The sequence below is a fragment of the Nerophis ophidion genome, linkage group LG08 (assembly GCF_033978795.1).
Source record: "Nerophis ophidion isolate RoL-2023_Sa linkage group LG08, RoL_Noph_v1.0, whole genome shotgun sequence".
Lineage (NCBI taxonomy): Eukaryota > Metazoa > Chordata > Actinopteri > Syngnathiformes > Syngnathidae > Nerophis > Nerophis ophidion.
Window position 1 is genome coordinate 40,788,270 of NC_084618.1, and position 16,718 is coordinate 40,804,987.

Genomic DNA, 16,718 nt, shown 5'->3' on the forward strand with positions numbered 1-16,718 from the left:
GGCAGCCTGGTGGTAGAGGGGTTAGTGCATGAGCCTCCCAATATGAAGGTCCTGGGTTCGATCCTGCGCTCATGATCTTTCTGTGTGGAGTTTGCATGTTCTCCCCGTGACTACGCGGGTTCCCTCCGGGTACTCCGGCTTCCTCCCGCCTCCAAAGACATGCACCTGGGGATAGGTTGATTGGCAACACTAAATTGGCCCTAGTTTGTGAATGTGAGTGTGAATGTTGTCTGTCTATCTGTGTTGGCCCTGTGACGAGGTGGCGACTTGTCCAGGGTATAACCCGCCTTCCGCCCGAATGCAGCTGAGATAGGCTTCAGCGACCCCAAAAAAGGGACAAACGGTAGAAGATGGATGAGTGGATGAAAAGGTACCATTACCAGTACATACCAGTATAAGTAGGTTTGAATTCTGCTCTAGAATGTAGTAGATGTGCATTTGTTTGTGAAATGGTGGCCATAAAAGGTTCTGAAATGTCATTATACAGAAAGAAAATAATGACTCTGATGTCATTAAGTGACTTCATATGCAATGCCAATGAAAGTGCTTCTTGCTTTTTCAACTGTCTTTCGTCCTCATCTTCACTTCAACTCAAATCTCGGTCTTGGAATTTTTTCCTTCACAGCGCTGTACTGCTCCACACCGGACTCGCCGCTCCACGGATCCATTTCCTCGCAGAGCGGCGGCCACATCAACAGCGTGGTGCGGTGGGCGTGTGACCGCGGCTACCGTCTCATCGGCAACGCCACGGCGACCTGCCGACGCACTCCGCGCGCCTACCATGCCTGGGACTCGCCTGTGCCTGCCTGTCAAGGTGACTTGAACTTCCCCCTGCTTTTTTATACTACAGAGCCGCTATTGCTCTAATTAGGCTGTTTATGTATTTAGCAGGTGATTAAAGGAAATCATATTACTGTTTCAGCTTTACCAAGGATTTTGAGTGCAGGAGAAGGTGGAAAGGAAAATGTAGCTCTTTTTGAGCATTTGGTCATTTTTGAAGGTGTACATTTCACAACACAGCAGCAACAAAACTAATGTTGTAAGAGTGGTAAGTAGCAAACTGCTCAGTCAGCATTAATATTGTACAAGAGGTCCGTACTGTGAATAACATTACGGCAAATGTAACACTGTCTGCTGAGTGGTAGCAGTTTAAAGTGCATGCAGAGATAGATAAAGGTGCTTAGGATACTTAAAAGAGCTGCGCTTCCATCTTGTTTTATCTTTTTTGACCCGGTGCTAGTTAGAGGTCTTAGCTGTTATTAACTTGAACTATGGGGGATTTAAATAAATAGAGGCATTAATTGTGTAAGTGCTTTAAGAAGAACAATTAAAACGAGTTATACTTGAATAGCGCTTTTCTACCTTCAAAGTACTCAAAGCGCTTTGACACTATTTCTACATTCACCCATTCACACACTGATGGCGGGAGCTGCCATGCAATGCCCTAACCACGACCCATCTGGAGCAAGTATGAAGTGTCTTGCTCAAGGACACAACGGACGTGACAAGGTTTGGTGAAGGTGGGGATCGGACCATGAACCCTCAAGTTGCTAGCTCGGCCACTCTCTTAACCGTGCCATGCTGTTCGTGAATTAAATAAATTAAAAATATTTTTACTAATTATATGAGCTCAAAAAAAAAAAAGATAAATAAGGAATTACATATTAAATGTAAAAATGAGAAATGTCAAAAAGAACTCCACTCATGAGATTATTTACGAAAAATATTGCATTAATCATGTACATAAGCAGATTAGTTGTGCCATTTACAAATCCCGTTTCCATATGAGTTGGTAAATTGTGTTAGATGTAAATATAAACGGAATACAATGATTTGCAAATCATTTTCAACCCATATTCAGTTGAATATGATACGAAGACAACTTATTTAATGTTCAAACTGATAAACTTTTTTTTTTTGCAAATAATCATTGACTTTAGAATTTGATGCCAGCAACATGTGACAAAGAAGTTGGGAAAGGTGGCAATAAATACTGATAAAGTTGAGGAATGCTCATCAAACACTTATTTGGAACGTCCCACAGGTGTGAAGGCTAATTGGGGACAGGTGGGTGCCATGATTGGGTATAAAAACAGGTTCCCAAAAAATGCTCAGTCTTTCACAAGAAAGGATGGGGCGAGGTACACCCCTTTGTCCACAACTGCGTGAGCAAATAGTCAAACAGTTTAAGAACAACGTTTCTCAAAATGCATTTGCAAGACATTTAAGGATTTCAACATATACGGTCCATAATATCATCAAAAGCTTCAGAGAATCTGGAGAAATCACTCCACGTAAGCGGCATGGCCGGAAAGCAACATTGAATGACCATGACCTTCGATCCTTCAGATGGCACTGTATCAAAAACCGACATCAATCTCTAAAGGAGATCACCACATGGGCCAAGGAACACTTCGAAAAACCACGGTCACTACATTAAATACAGTTTGTCGCTACATCTGTAAGTGCAAGTTAAAGCTCCATTATGCAAAGCCAATGCCATTTATCAACAACATCCAGAAATGCCGCCGCTTCTCTGGGCCCGAAATCATATAAGATGGACTGATGCAAAGGGGAAAAGTGTTCTGTGGTCTGAGGAGTCCACACTTCAAATTGTTTTTGGAAATATTCGACATCGTGTCATCCGGACCAAAGGGGAAGCGAACCATCCAAACTGTTATTGACGCAAAGTTCAAAAGCCAGGTTCTGTGATGGTATGGGGGTGCATTAGTACCCAAGGCATGGGTAACTTACACATCTGTGAAGGAAGCATTAATGCTGCATATACAGGTTTTGGAACAACTTACGCTGCCATTTAAGCGCCGTTTTTTTCATGGACGCCCCTGCTTATTTCAGCAAGACAATGCCAAGCCACATTCAGCACGTGTTACAACAGCGTGGCTTCGTAAAAAAAAGAGTGCGGGTACTTTCCAGGCCCGCCTGCAGTCCAGACCTGTCTCCCATCCAAAATGTGTGGCGCATATGAAGCGTAAAATAAGACAGGGGAGATCCCGGACTGTTGAACGACTGAAGCTGTACTTAAAACGAGAATGGGAAAGAATTCCACTTTTAAAGCTTCAACAATTATCTTCCTCAGTTCCCAAACGTTTATTGAGTGTTCTTAAAAGAAAAGGTGATGTAACACAGTGGTGAACATGACCTTTCCCAACTACTTTGGCACGTGTTGCAGCCATTAAATTCTAAGGTAATTATTATTTGCAAAAAAAAGAAATAAGGTTTATGAGTTTGAACATCAAATATATTGTCTTTGTAGTGCATTTAATTGAGTATAGGTTGAAAAGGATTTGCAAATTGTTGTATTACGTTTATATTTACATCTATCACATTTTCCCAACTCATATGGAAACGGGGTTTGTATTTTTACTATATTTTGACGGCGCTGATATTTGGCAATTTGACGTATATATATATATTTTTTTTTTTTCACAACTACAACAAAACTATATCATTAGATACAAGATAGACAGAGAGGGATGGACAGAAATGATGTATTAATCTGCCAACAATCCAAACTTTATGTAAATTGGCAAATAGGAGTCTTGTAAATGATTTTGCTGCTAAATTAACCACAACATGCAACTACTGGTCGGTCATTTCCTAAGAAATTATGTTAAATAAACAAAAACTCTAAGCCTTGTCCAGCAGTTTACTGATGTATATTATTCATGTTTAGCTAACTTTTAGTGCAAATTAGTTTTGACTCCAAATATTGGTTATCGCTCTCCTTGACTCATGATAATCGGTATTTGTACCGGTCCTGAAAAAAAAAAACATATGAGTCAATCTCTCTTACATGCTCCTTTAACTTAACCGCAATAGTTACCTGAAAGGCAGTGCAGGTTGTTATACGGTCAGAACAATACATCGATGCAAGGATGAGTGAGGAGACTCCGACAAGTGGCAAACTCCCCCTCAAAATAAAACCTGACTGGACTCTAGATAAAATTGTTACCAATTGTTTAGCAAGTAAATGATGTGCATGCAGGTAAAACATTTAAAAAATGTTCGTAAATGCCATTTTGACTATAAAATTGCGTTCCTGTCCAAATATTGGAGGTTTTTTTTGGTAATTTAATGTATGCAAGTGAGTAATCACCTGTGATTGATTAATCATGATTAATTGTTCAAAAGTGTGAATAATCTGATTTTTAAAAATGTGCCATTTGACTGCACTAAAATAAGTATTAATAAAAACTATCCATCCATCCATCCATTTTCTACCGCTTATTCCCTTGTGGGGTCGCGGGACTAGTGCTGACAAAATATTTTTTTGATCAGATTAATCGCACTTTTGAAATTAATCAGGATAGGCTAGAGTTGTCCGTGACCCTGAGAATGACAAGCGCTAGAAAATGGATGGATGATTATTCACACGTTCGTACTCGCTAGCATAATTTACATTACCTTTAAAAAGACCCCAACATTCAGGAACTATGGGGTGGTATTCTTCATCCATTCATTTCCTACCGCTTGTATCCTAAAATATGTTAAAGAGACTGATCCCAAACTAAATAAACCCCCATTGAAAAGGGTTTGAAAAGTAGATAATTGATGAGTGTTTTGTCTGCTGTTGTGTATTACTTCACCGTGTTGGGGACACTCAGGAGTGCAGTTGAGAGCCTCAAAGTTACAAAATGTAAACACCCATTACATTGGCCCCGTACCATCTGTTTTCGTCTCTATCAAACGACACTTGAAAGAGTCCAACGTCTGTCCATTTGTGTGTTCCCCCAAGCTGTCTCGTGCGGGGCCCCCAAGGCACCGACAAACGGCGGCGTTCTAACGGCCGACTACTCGGTCGGGACCCGAGTCTCCTACTTCTGTAACGACGGCTACAGGCTCTCCAGCAAAGAGCTGACGTCAGCCATCTGCCAGCCCGACGGGACGTGGAGCAACCACAATAAGATACCAAGATGCTCAGGTTGGCACATCCCTCACAATGTCTTCCACTGGGGTACCTAAGCATTTGTCCTTTTTACAGTTGTGGTGTGTCCGAGCATCAGCTCCTTCTCCCTGGAGCACGGCCGATGGAGGATCGTGAACGGCTCCCACTACGAATACAGAACCCGCATCGTCTTCACATGTGACCCGGGCTATTACAGATTAGGTCCCGCCCATATCCAATGCCTGCCCACTGGCATGTGGAGCTGGAGGAACGAGAGGCCGCACTGTCAGAGTGAGTGTCCAACCTCGTCTTCAAGTCGTCTTTGCAGTAATCGTTTCTTATGTTTAATTTGTTGATTTTCAGTTATCTCTTGTGGCGAGCTGCCGTCTCCGCCCAACGGGAAGAAGATTGGCACTCAGACGAGCTTCGGAGCGACGGCCATCTTCACCTGTGACTCCGGCTTCATGCTGGTGGGCTCAGGGGTCAGGGAGTGTCTGTCATCCGGGCTTTGGAGTGGAACAGAGACGCGATGTTTGGGTACGTGGATGTCATTAGAAATGCATTTCCAGAAGCAGGTTATGTACTTCACACGCTAAAAACCAGCTCAATGAGCTCTACAAACTTTAGGTTGTTTAGCCGAATCAGCACATAATTAGGCACACCCCTTTAGAGGACTGACCAGCACATGTGTGTAACATTTAAGCAAGATGGGTTGAAAAAACATGGCCACCACTTTGCAACTAGTTCATTGACCATTTGTGTAATGAGGATCAACCATTGAGAGAATCTTCATTACATGTATTTCAACATCCCATCCATCCATTTTCTACCACTTATTCCCTTTCGGGGTCGCGGGGGGCGCTGGCGCCTATCTCAGCTACAATCGGGCGGAAGGCGGGGTACACCCTGAACAAGTCGCCACCTCATCGCAGATGTATTTCAACATGCCTTCCAAAATGTATTAACTTGCACATGGCTGTCTCTAACAAAACACAAACTATAAATACTGTAGACTAAATCAATTTTGACAGCGACTTCGAAACTCACCAAACTTGTGGTGAAAATGTACATATTTTAGAGGTACAGGGCAGGCCCCTTCAAGCCTCCCAGAAAGCACCCCCAGTGAGTTATGAAATATCAACATGCATGATCAGTGCATTTGATTGACACCAAACTTGGTACTAGGGGTGGGTATTGTTCACATTTGAATAGATACGGTACATATTCCTGGTACCTGGGAACTGACACCAATACTCTGTACTTTTGTGTGTGTTGATAAATATTAATTGTTTGAAATATCATGGTGAAACAGGGGTTAGTGTGTGTGCCTCACAATATGAAGGCCCTGGGTTCAATCCTTGGCTCTGGGTCTTTCTGTGTGGAGTTTGCATGTCCTCCCCGTGACTGCATGGGTTCCCTTCGGGTACTCCGGCTTCCTCCCCCCTCCAAAGACATGCACCTGGGGATAGGTTGATTGGCAACACTAAATGTGTGAATGTGAGTGTGAATGTTGTTTGTCTATCTGTGTTGGCCCTGTGATGAGGTGGCAACTTGTCCAGGGCGTACTCCGCCTACCGCCTGAATGCAGCCGAGGTAGGCTTCAGCACCCCCGTGACCACGAAAGGTAAAAATGGAGGGATATATAAAAATGTCATTTTTTATTGCAAAATATAAAAATGAGCTGATTATGTTAACTGCTTTCCAGCTGTTATATCTTGTTTTATTCTTTTTTATTCATTATCTCATTTTCAAGTGTGGCATTAATTTGCTATTGCAGTTGCAGGTCTAAGAGTATTAGATGGCAGAAATGAATCATTTATGGTGTGTTGTTTTTTATGTTGCGCCCTAAAAAGTGTAACTACTTTAAGTATCATACTTATTACGCACCAGGTGTTTGATTGCAACATGCATGTTAGTTGTAGTTTTCATTACACCTGCTCAGTAGGCTCGTGGTTAGAGTGTCCGTTCTGAGACTGGAAGGTCGTGAGTTCAAACCCCGGCCGAGTCATATCAAAGACTTTACAAATGGGACCTATTGCCTCCCTGCTTGGCACTCAGCTTTAAGGGTTGGAATTGGGGGTTAAATTACCAAAATGATTCACGAGCGCAGCCACCACTGCTGCTCACTGTTCCCCTCACCTCCCAGAGGGTGAACATGGGGAGGGGTCGGATGCAGAGGATAATTTCACCACACCTAGAGTGTGTGTGACTATCGTTGAGATTTAAACTTGAACGTTATTACCAAATTAGGAGGTGTTGAAATCGCCATGAATAATTGTGAATGCTAATCAGTAGCATGTCAATAGCAAAGCTAATGTATCTTAGCATCAAGATAGCACATTTTTAGAAAAGTGGAGCCTTTCTTTATATATGTCAAAGCTTTTTTTGTCAATTGCTTTGTTGGCATTGAAAATTACCTCAAGGTAGTTTGAGTGAGTCAGCTCTCAGTGCTGCTGGAGTGGTCAGCAACTGCCGAAGTGCGGGAAGCCAGCTGAGTGGGCAACTAGCCATGAGGTCACGTGCAACCCCAATACCAAAAAATGGCACCGTTGGATTTTACGTCAATCGATGCCTGGTAAGACTGGCGTGATTTGGTTGGTGCCAAAAAAATACGGGATTCGGTCCCCATTCCGACTTGGTACACTTGTTCATCATGGCAGGACAAACGAAAATCATCAAAGAAGCCATTTTGGTTTGCAGGTGCTATTCTAGTTGGATACAGTGGCCATGTTACATGTATGCTGGCATGTCTCCCAAAGCAGTTTGACCAAAACCCACAGAGGGCGCCATAGAATTAGGTCACCCAACAAGGTGTGAAGAAAGAAAGTTTGAAAGATGGGATTTTTCTCCACCGTCTAATGAGGACGGGGGGATAGCCGAGATAACCTCCCACACTGCCCATCATCTGCCACCACAGCTGCTTCCTTCTGCCCTTGACCCCTCAGGAACGAAAAAGCTTCTGCTGTGAGCTCACTTCCATCCAATGTTCCCTTTTTCACCTCTAAAAAGCCAAGAAAAAACGTCTGCTATGTCACTTCGCCATGAAGCCCTGCTGCCTACTTAAAGCTGTTAGCTGCAACATAAACAGCATTTAGATTCAATACCTGTGTTTTTCTATCATTTACTTCAAAACAGCCTACGCTAAAAATAAATAAATCACCCTTTTGAAAAAAAAGAAATTGAATTTACCTTGAAGAAAAGCACTACATTGTCCTTGATGTTGCCAACTCCGAGAGGCGAAAACACACTTTAAAATGTCTTATGTGAGCTGACTACTGGATGTGATGTTTATTTGCTGAAAGCAGATTATTGACTTAGGTTGAAACAAACATTCAGATGTTTTGTTTATCAGGTTTGGTGAAAATTTCAGGCACTTTTTGACCTTCGAGTGTTGCAAGGTGCACATTTGCCATTGATGGTTTCATACAGTGGGTACGAAAAATACTTACTCGGTGGCCAAGTGGTTAGAGTGTCCGCCCTGAGATCAATAGGTTGTGAGTTCAAACCCCGGCTGAGTCATACCAAAGACTATAAAAATGGGACCCATTACCTCCCTGCTTTGCACTCAGCATCAAGGGTTGGAATTGGGGGTTAAATCACCAAAAATGATTCCCGGGCGTGGCCACCGATGCTGCCCCCTGCTTCCCTCACCTATCTGGGGGTGAACAAGGGGATGGGTCAACCTATCGTGTGTGTGACAATCATTGGTACTTTAACTTTTAACTTTATTCAGAACCCCTTTAATTGTTCACTCTTTGTTTCATTTTAGCCATTTGCTAAAATCAAAAAAGGTCATTTTCTTTCTCATTAATGTTCACTCAGCACCCCATTTTGAGAGAAAAAAGGAGAAATGTAGAAATGTTTGCAAATTAAATGTATAAAAAAAAAAAAAATCATATGTACATAAATATTCCCTTGCGATGAGGTGGTGACTTGTCCAGGGTGTACCCCGCCTTCCACCTGATTGTAGCTGAGATAGGCACCAGCGCCCCCCGCAACCCCAAAGGGGAATAAGCGGTAGAAAATGGATGGATGGATAAATATTCCCTTTGCCATCTCTGCAGAAATCCACCAATCAAGCCTGTATGGTATAGGGGCCAGACGTAAGCCATTCCTTCGTAAAAAGTTTGCCAAAATGCACCTGAAAAAACCTCAGACCATAAGAAACAAAATTATTTTGGTCTGATGAGACAAAGATTGAACTATTTGACATAAATGCCAGTTATCATGTTTGGAGGAAGCCAAGTACCGCTCATCACCAGGCCAATACCATACGTACAGTGAAACTTGGTGGTGGCAGCATCATGCTGTGGGGATGGTTTTCCGCAGCAGGAACTGGGAGACTAGTCAGGATAGAGGGAACGATGAATGTACAGAGACATCCTGTTTGAAAACCAACACTTCTCATCCAACCTGGTGCAGCAAAGAGGAATGGGCAAAGAGGAATGGGTGAAACTGGCCAAAAATGGGTGTGCCAAGCTTGTGGCATAATATTGTAAAATAATTTAGCCTGTGATTGCTACTAAAGGCGCATCAACAAAGTATTGATCTACAGCGTGACGCAGATGGGAGAGTAGCCATGCCAGCAACCTGAGGGTTCCTGGTTCAATCCCCACCTACTACCAACCTCGTCACGTCCGTTGTGTCCTTGAGCAAGACACTTCACCTTGTTTCTGATGGGTCGTGGTTAGGGCCTTGCATGGCAGCTCCCGTCATCATTGTGTGAATGTGTGTGTGAATGGGTGAATGTGGAAAAAGTGTCAAAGCGCTTTGAGTACCTTGAAGGTAGAAAAGCGCTACACAAGTATAACCCATTTACCGTTTAAAGGGCCTGAATACCTTTGTACAAAAGTTTTTTTTTTTTTTTTTTTTTTAATACATTAGCAAAAAATTCTACATTTTGTTTTTTTTTCTGTTGAAATGGGTTGCTGAGCGTATATTAATGAGAAATACAAATTTTTGATTTTAGCAAATTTCTGCAATAAAACAATTAAAGGGTATCAGAATACCCACTGTATATTAGCCCAGTGATTTTCAAACTTTTTTCACCAAGAAGTACCACCTCAGAAAATAATTGGCTATCCAAGTCCCACCTTAAATGATAAATGATAAATGGGTTGTACTTGTATAGCGCTTTTCTACCTTCAAGGTACTCAAAGCGCTTTGACACTACTTCCACATTTACCCATTCACACACACATTCACACACTGATGGAGGGAGCTGCCATGCAAGGCGCCAACAAGCACACATCAGGAGCAAGGGTGAAGTGTCTTGCTCAGGACACAACGGACGTGACGAGGTTGGTTCTAGGTGGGATTTGAACCAGTGACCCTCGGGTTGCGCACGGCCACTCTTCCACTGCGCCACGCCGTCCTTAATGAATATTATATATATGAATGGCTGAGATGGGTTCCAGCAAAACCCTGCAACCCCAAAGGGGACAAGCGGTAGGAAATGGATGGATGGATATAGTTTGACTATAGGAACACAAAAAACTGTACTTTAATCAAGTGAGTCGTTGGTGTACCACTAAATGGAACCCTCATGCCACCACAGTTTGAGAATCACTGAATAAGCCTACTGGGGAAATATATTAGCAGCTTTATAAATAACTACATTTAATAAAAAAAGATGAATAACACAATCTCTGTTAACAGTTGTAAACAAATGTTTGTGTTACCTGTATAAAAGTGTATTCAATAAGTAAGGTTATTAAACAAGCAAGCAATATCCACCAAAGTTGTAAAATATTACAAATGGAAAAACTAGTGGACGCTGAAAAAAAAAAACTGGAAAAATATGAGAAATGACATCAGAAAGAAAAAGCTGAGTGTTGTTGGTCTAGACCAGTGGTTCTTAACCTTGTTGGAGGTTCCGAACCCCACCAGTTTCATACACGCATTCACCGAACCCTTCTTTTGTAAAAATTATTTAATTTTTTTTCAAATTCAAGACAAAGTTATATGTTTTTTTTTCTGGTGTACAAAATGAACTGTGCATGAACTCACAACAAATTACACACCTGCAAATCAGTGTGACTTCTGCTGTTGCCGTATCCATGATACGCCGATATGGAGAACTTTTTATTTACATGATGAGTCCATACTTGCCAACCCTCCCGATTTTTCCGGGAGAATCCCAAATTCCAGTGCCCCTCCCGAAAATCTCCCCAGACAACCATTCTCCTTTAGCGTCCTCTACAACCTGTCGTCACGTCCGATTTTCCTCCATACAAACGGCGTGTCGGCGCATTCAAATCATTTATGTGGCTTTTACACACACATAAGTGAATGCAAGGCATACTTGGTCAACAGCCATACAAGTCACACTGAGGGTGGCCATACAAACAACTTTAACACTGTTACAAATATGCACCACACTCTGAACCCACACCAAACAAGAATGACAAACACATTTGGGGAGAACATCCGCACCGTAACATAACGTACCAAATACCCAGAAACCTTTGCAGCACTAACTCTTCCGGAATCTACAATATACACCCCCCTACCACCAAAGCCCGCCCACCTCAACCACGCCCCCCCTCCTCCACCTCAACCCCCGAATTCGGAGGTCTAAAGGTTGGCAAGTAAGGATGGGTCGGGTGTGTCTTGACTGGCTTCGCCGAACCCCTGAGGCCGACTCACCGAACCCTATAGGGTTCGATTGAACCCAGGTTCAGAACCACTGGTCTAGACTCCCGGATGCAGAAACAGCAGGCGAAGTGCAGGTAAAACTGTATTTATTGCCAAAAATAATGCAACAGGGAAGTGCACAGGAAGCATAAGGAACGCTAAGCAGCACGGAGGCAGAATTATGCAGCCCAGTCCAGAGTACAGAAACTAAGTAAAGTAAAAAGAAAGTCCAAACTTTCATGTGAGATAATGACAGGGAAAAGTGAAAAAATGCACAGAAGTCTAGAATGAAAATGTGCGAGTGTAAAAAAAAAAAAAAAAAAGTGAAAAAGAAAATATTTGGAGAAGTAATTGTAAGGTAAATGATGTGAGTCTCCAGAGAAAACCTGGGAGACATTCGTTGGAAACGTTATGTCAGGTCGGATGTTGAAGCATTCGAGTCTTCTGGGAAATCTGGGAGACACCTGAGAGAAATATCATGCTTGAAGATACAACGGAATATCAGACAATTCATCAATCAAAATGTATTTGTAAAGCACTTTTTCTAAGGGATGCAATAATATGTCGACAAAAGTGAAGTGAAGTGAATTATATTTATATAGCGCTTTTCTCAAGTGACTCAAAGCGCTTTACAAGACAATAATTAGATTAGATCAGATTAGATTAGATTAGATTAGATAATATTTTATTAATTCCTTCAGGTGAGTTCCTTAGGGAAAATACAAATTTTTATGTCTGTCGCCGCCAAATTAAATTGGCGACATCAATCAGTGTCGGACATCTGGAGGTGAAATCTACTCGGTAAGATAGTTAGCTTTTTACCTCGCTACAGTAGGTAACAATAGAGACAAAATTGTGTGAAAAATCAATTTATATTACCATTAACCATCATTTGTCTTTATCGATTCATGTACTTTCTTTGTTTGTTAAAAACCTCCGGTGTGCAGCTTTGTCAATTTGCAGCGCAAAGAAGAAAGTCGCAATAGCAAACGTCAATCACAAACACAAACATTAGGTACCATGGCGCTGATATCATCAAATAAAAAAATATATTGGATAGCTAAAATGCCTGGAACTAATCATAAGTCAATAACATAAAATGAGTAGTAGATACTGTCGCTAAGATTCCAGGAGTTCCATCCATCCATTTCTACCTCTTGTCACTTTTGAGGTCGCGGTGGGGTGCTGGAGCCTACTTCAGCTGCATTCGCGCTGAAGGCTGCATACACCCTGGACAAGTCGCCACCTCATCGCAGGATTCCAGGAGTTAATGAGTAATATAATAATATACCTGTGCAACACTTTGTAAACATCACACTTCTTGTGGAGGAAGTTGGATAGCTTGGGTGTTTGTTTTGTTGTAAATGCTGCTATTAAGACTGTCCTTTGTTTACATTAATCATTTGTTTTTATTAGCACTTTGTCTGTCCTTGCCGACAACTTATAACAGTTTTTTATTTTTTTTGGTTTGTTTGTATCAGGCTAATTAGCAGCAAAGCTACAGTATAACTAAATAGTTCTGACTGAATTAGTCATCTTTATTGTTGGTCATTAACACAAGGGATGTAACCATATGAACATTTCATATCACCGCTATTGTGACCAAAATGATGGCTGTTGTCATTACAATCACAGTATTGTTGAATGTGCTCAAAAAGTACTTCTACACACTATATGATATTCGAACCAGGTTTTATTTAAAAATTTTTGTAAAATAGACTGTCACACAATATACTTCCATTAAGTATTCATTAAGTATTGTTCCGGCTTCTTAAGAGCCATATTATTTGTGTTTGGATGTTAAATATGTTTATCTTTTTCCGCTTTAATTTGTGAAGGTTTTTGAGAGTTTTTATAAAAAGTGTGATTCGGTCCCGTCATTTCCGGTTTACATGACGTCATGCAAGTTGTCTACAACAAATATTACATTAATCACATACAGTATACATGCAGATAATCATGATATTTATTTTTGCTTAATTAGCTTCTATCAATTCTAACAATAACATTGCACATGTCACCAAGTATTAGGGTCTTTTTAAATGTAATTAATTAATCATGATTAATCCAAATTTTAAAGTGTTACTCATCTGATTATAAAAATGTATAGTTTATTGACAGTGTTACTAATAGCAACTCAATAACCATCAATCAATCAATGTTTATTTATATAGCCCTAAATCACAAGCATATAACCAATTAATTACATTTTCACGATCTGCCTAGGGCCAATAAAACAAACATGTAAGTTAGTGGTGTAGTTTTTGCGTAACTTGCAACCAAACAAACGGTAGGTAGAAATAAGCTCAACTTAAAACCCTCCTAAGAAATCACCCATCAATCGAATTGGACTAAAGAGAATTAGTTTGGGGGGCAAAAAAGTTTCATTGTCGTTCATTATCTGCATGTGCGTAAATTGGATGTGATCAGGGGAGTTAAAAAGGACAACAATCCCATCTAATTAGCCCGTCTTCAAAAGAACAAGTGTGTCTCCTTGTTTGAGATCTGGAAGCAACACAAAGGACATCTGTAAATACCGCAGCAATTGACCACGTAAGCTGCTGTCATAAACTATTCAATGATTCCCTTTTTTGACAGAAACCCTAATTGTTTGTGAAGGGAGACGGCCGACTATCAGCTAGAAGACAGCTTTTTGAGTTCATGTGTTGTTTTCCTTGCAGCTGGTCACTGCGGCATCCCTGACAGCATCGTCAACGGCCAAGTGATCGGCGAAAACTACGGCTACCGCGACACGGTGGTCTACCAGTGTTTGCCTGGCTTCCGTCTCATAGGCTCGTCAGTCCGGATCTGTCTCCAAGACAACCAGTGGTCGGGGCAGCTCCCCATTTGCATACGTAAGTACCGACAACAGCAACAACAAAACAATAATTATAAAAGCAATAAGATGGTGAAGCTCGACAAGCGGCAGGTACGCCACAGCAGAGCGATGGTCTCCATGACAACCTTTGAGCTCTTAAGACACATGCATGCATTGTACAGAAGGGCTTCATTAGCACAGTACATATTTTATGTCTGTGACGTCTTTTTGCTGAACTAAACGATGCATCACGTCATCCTACATGACCTGAGACTTTTATATAAGGTCTTACATTTATCTTGTTGCATTTATAGTTTACTGCAGTGTTTTTCCACCTGTTTTGACCCAAGGCACATTTTTTTCATTGAAAAAATGTGGAGGCACCCTCTAGCAGAAAACATTAAAAAATGAAACTCAGCAGCTGATATTGACAATACAAAGTTGTTCTCGCAAGTGTTGGATAAGAATTCAAACCATAACCAACCATGCATGACTAAAGCTCTCGTCTCAAAGTACTGTCACATCGTGGCGTGTCTCAGTTGGAGTTTTTTGGTGACTTCCTGTATGTAGTGTTTTAGTTATTGTCTTGCTCTCCTATTTGGGTGGCTTTTCCTGTTTTGTTGGTAATTTCCTGTAGAAGTGTCATGTCTTCCTTGAGCGCTATTCCCCGCACCTGCTTTGTTTTAGCATTCAAGGCTATTTAAGTTGTCACTATCCCTCTTTGCGGGGACATTGTTGATCATCATGCCATGTTTGGATGTACTTTGTGGAGGCTGTCCGCTCCACACGCTGTAAGTCTTTGCTGTCGTCCAGCATTCTGTTTTTGTTTACTTTGCAACCAGTTCAGTTTTAGTTTAGTTTTGCATAGCCTTCTCTAAGCTTCAGTTTCTTTTCTTAGCGGCACTCGCTTTTTGTTTATTTTTGGTTTAGGCATTAGATACCTTTTTACCTGCACGCTGCCTCCCGCACATCTACAAAGCAATTAGCTACTTGCTGCCACCTACTGATATGGTAGAGTATCACACGGTTACTCTGCCGATCTCCAGACAGCACCGACACTCAACAATGGCACATTTGCAGATTATTATTACTGGTTTTGTAAAAAAAATGTCTAACCGAAATTGGTGAAATTACATATTCTCCCACGGCACACCAGACTGTATCTCACGGCACAACCACTGTTCTTCACAGTGGTTGAAAAACACTGGTTTAGTATAAGTTAGACTCCAAATGCAGCTCCAGCACCTGCCGTTTTGCCCTACGTAAGAAAAGTGCCCACTTTTTTTCAATCATTTAAGAAGGAAAATTACTCCCTGTCAACAATTCTACCCAAATATGTTTTGATGGGGCAAATATTTGAGTTCTTGTGAGAATTCCTTTCCAAACTGCTCAATGCCCACCTCTTGTGTGTGCTAGTAAAAGTAATAAAAATGTTTGCGCAATCCCCTGACGTTGTTTGATGCAAAAGGAACGACAACATTAGCGCTGCTGAAAACATTATGTCCCTACTGGTCCGATGTTTCCTCAGCAAAATAGAAAAAAAAACTACTCATATAGGGATGTAACGATTGACGGTAATAATGATGTGATCAGGGGAGTTAAAAAGGATAACAATCCCATCTAATTAGCCTGCCTTCAAAAATAATGAAAACTCCTATGTGACTGTTTAAAATTGAAATGACGGAAAAACCATGATTGATAGCTGCACTTTGATAAACTCAGACTAACTGCTGCCAGATCACTAGCTGAATTTCAAACATAAAAACAAAGAAACATGAACATATTTCCCAATTAAAAGAAACAACATCCGAACTTATACACACATTACTGTCTGAGTAACTAAGGCCACGTTCACACTGCCAGGGTCAGGTGTCCAATTCAGGTTTGTATGTAAAATCCCATCTTTCTAGTGGCTGTTGACATGACAAAAAATGTGATTTCTAATGTGAATGCAATCCGACCCACATGTGGACATGACATTATGACGTCGCACGTAATCCAATGTTGACGGAAGTAAACATGTCTTCAACTCTAATATGATTCAGTACTGGTGCATTTGTGGCAATTGTAGGGATTTTGTGCAACATTTTTTGAACCAAATTATTGAGCTCAGAAGATTAAAAAGGAAGATGTCAAGTATTTTGGCTCGGGCAGTTGTACGGGATATTTTGCTTCGATGTCTGCTTGGACGAGCAGTCGGAGACAGCAGGAGTGGTGGAACTTTGACGTGAGTTCCTAAAACATTATGTTCACCTGTTTTCTGCTCCGTTGTCAACTATTTATTTTGTAACCGTACATTTTGGCAAATAACTATGACGCTTATCACTTTTTGATGACATTCTGTATGGATGAACATGA

The 16,718-nt window shown here is 41.2% G+C and overlaps 1 protein-coding gene across 1 annotated transcript in view; it reads left to right on the forward strand.

Annotated features, from left to right (window-relative positions):
• Positions 1 to 16,718, forward strand: part of csmd3b (CUB and Sushi multiple domains 3b) — an 815,905-nt gene that overhangs the window by 730,908 nt on the left and 68,279 nt on the right. Inside the window, exons 51-55 of the mRNA XM_061908578.1 lie at positions 626 to 814; positions 4,757 to 4,942; positions 5,003 to 5,197; positions 5,270 to 5,443; positions 14,224 to 14,397. Of these exons, the coding sequence (XP_061764562.1) occupies positions 626 to 814; positions 4,757 to 4,942; positions 5,003 to 5,197; positions 5,270 to 5,443; positions 14,224 to 14,397 (918 nt within the window). The remainder of the gene's footprint in view (positions 1 to 625; positions 815 to 4,756; positions 4,943 to 5,002; positions 5,198 to 5,269; positions 5,444 to 14,223; positions 14,398 to 16,718) is intronic.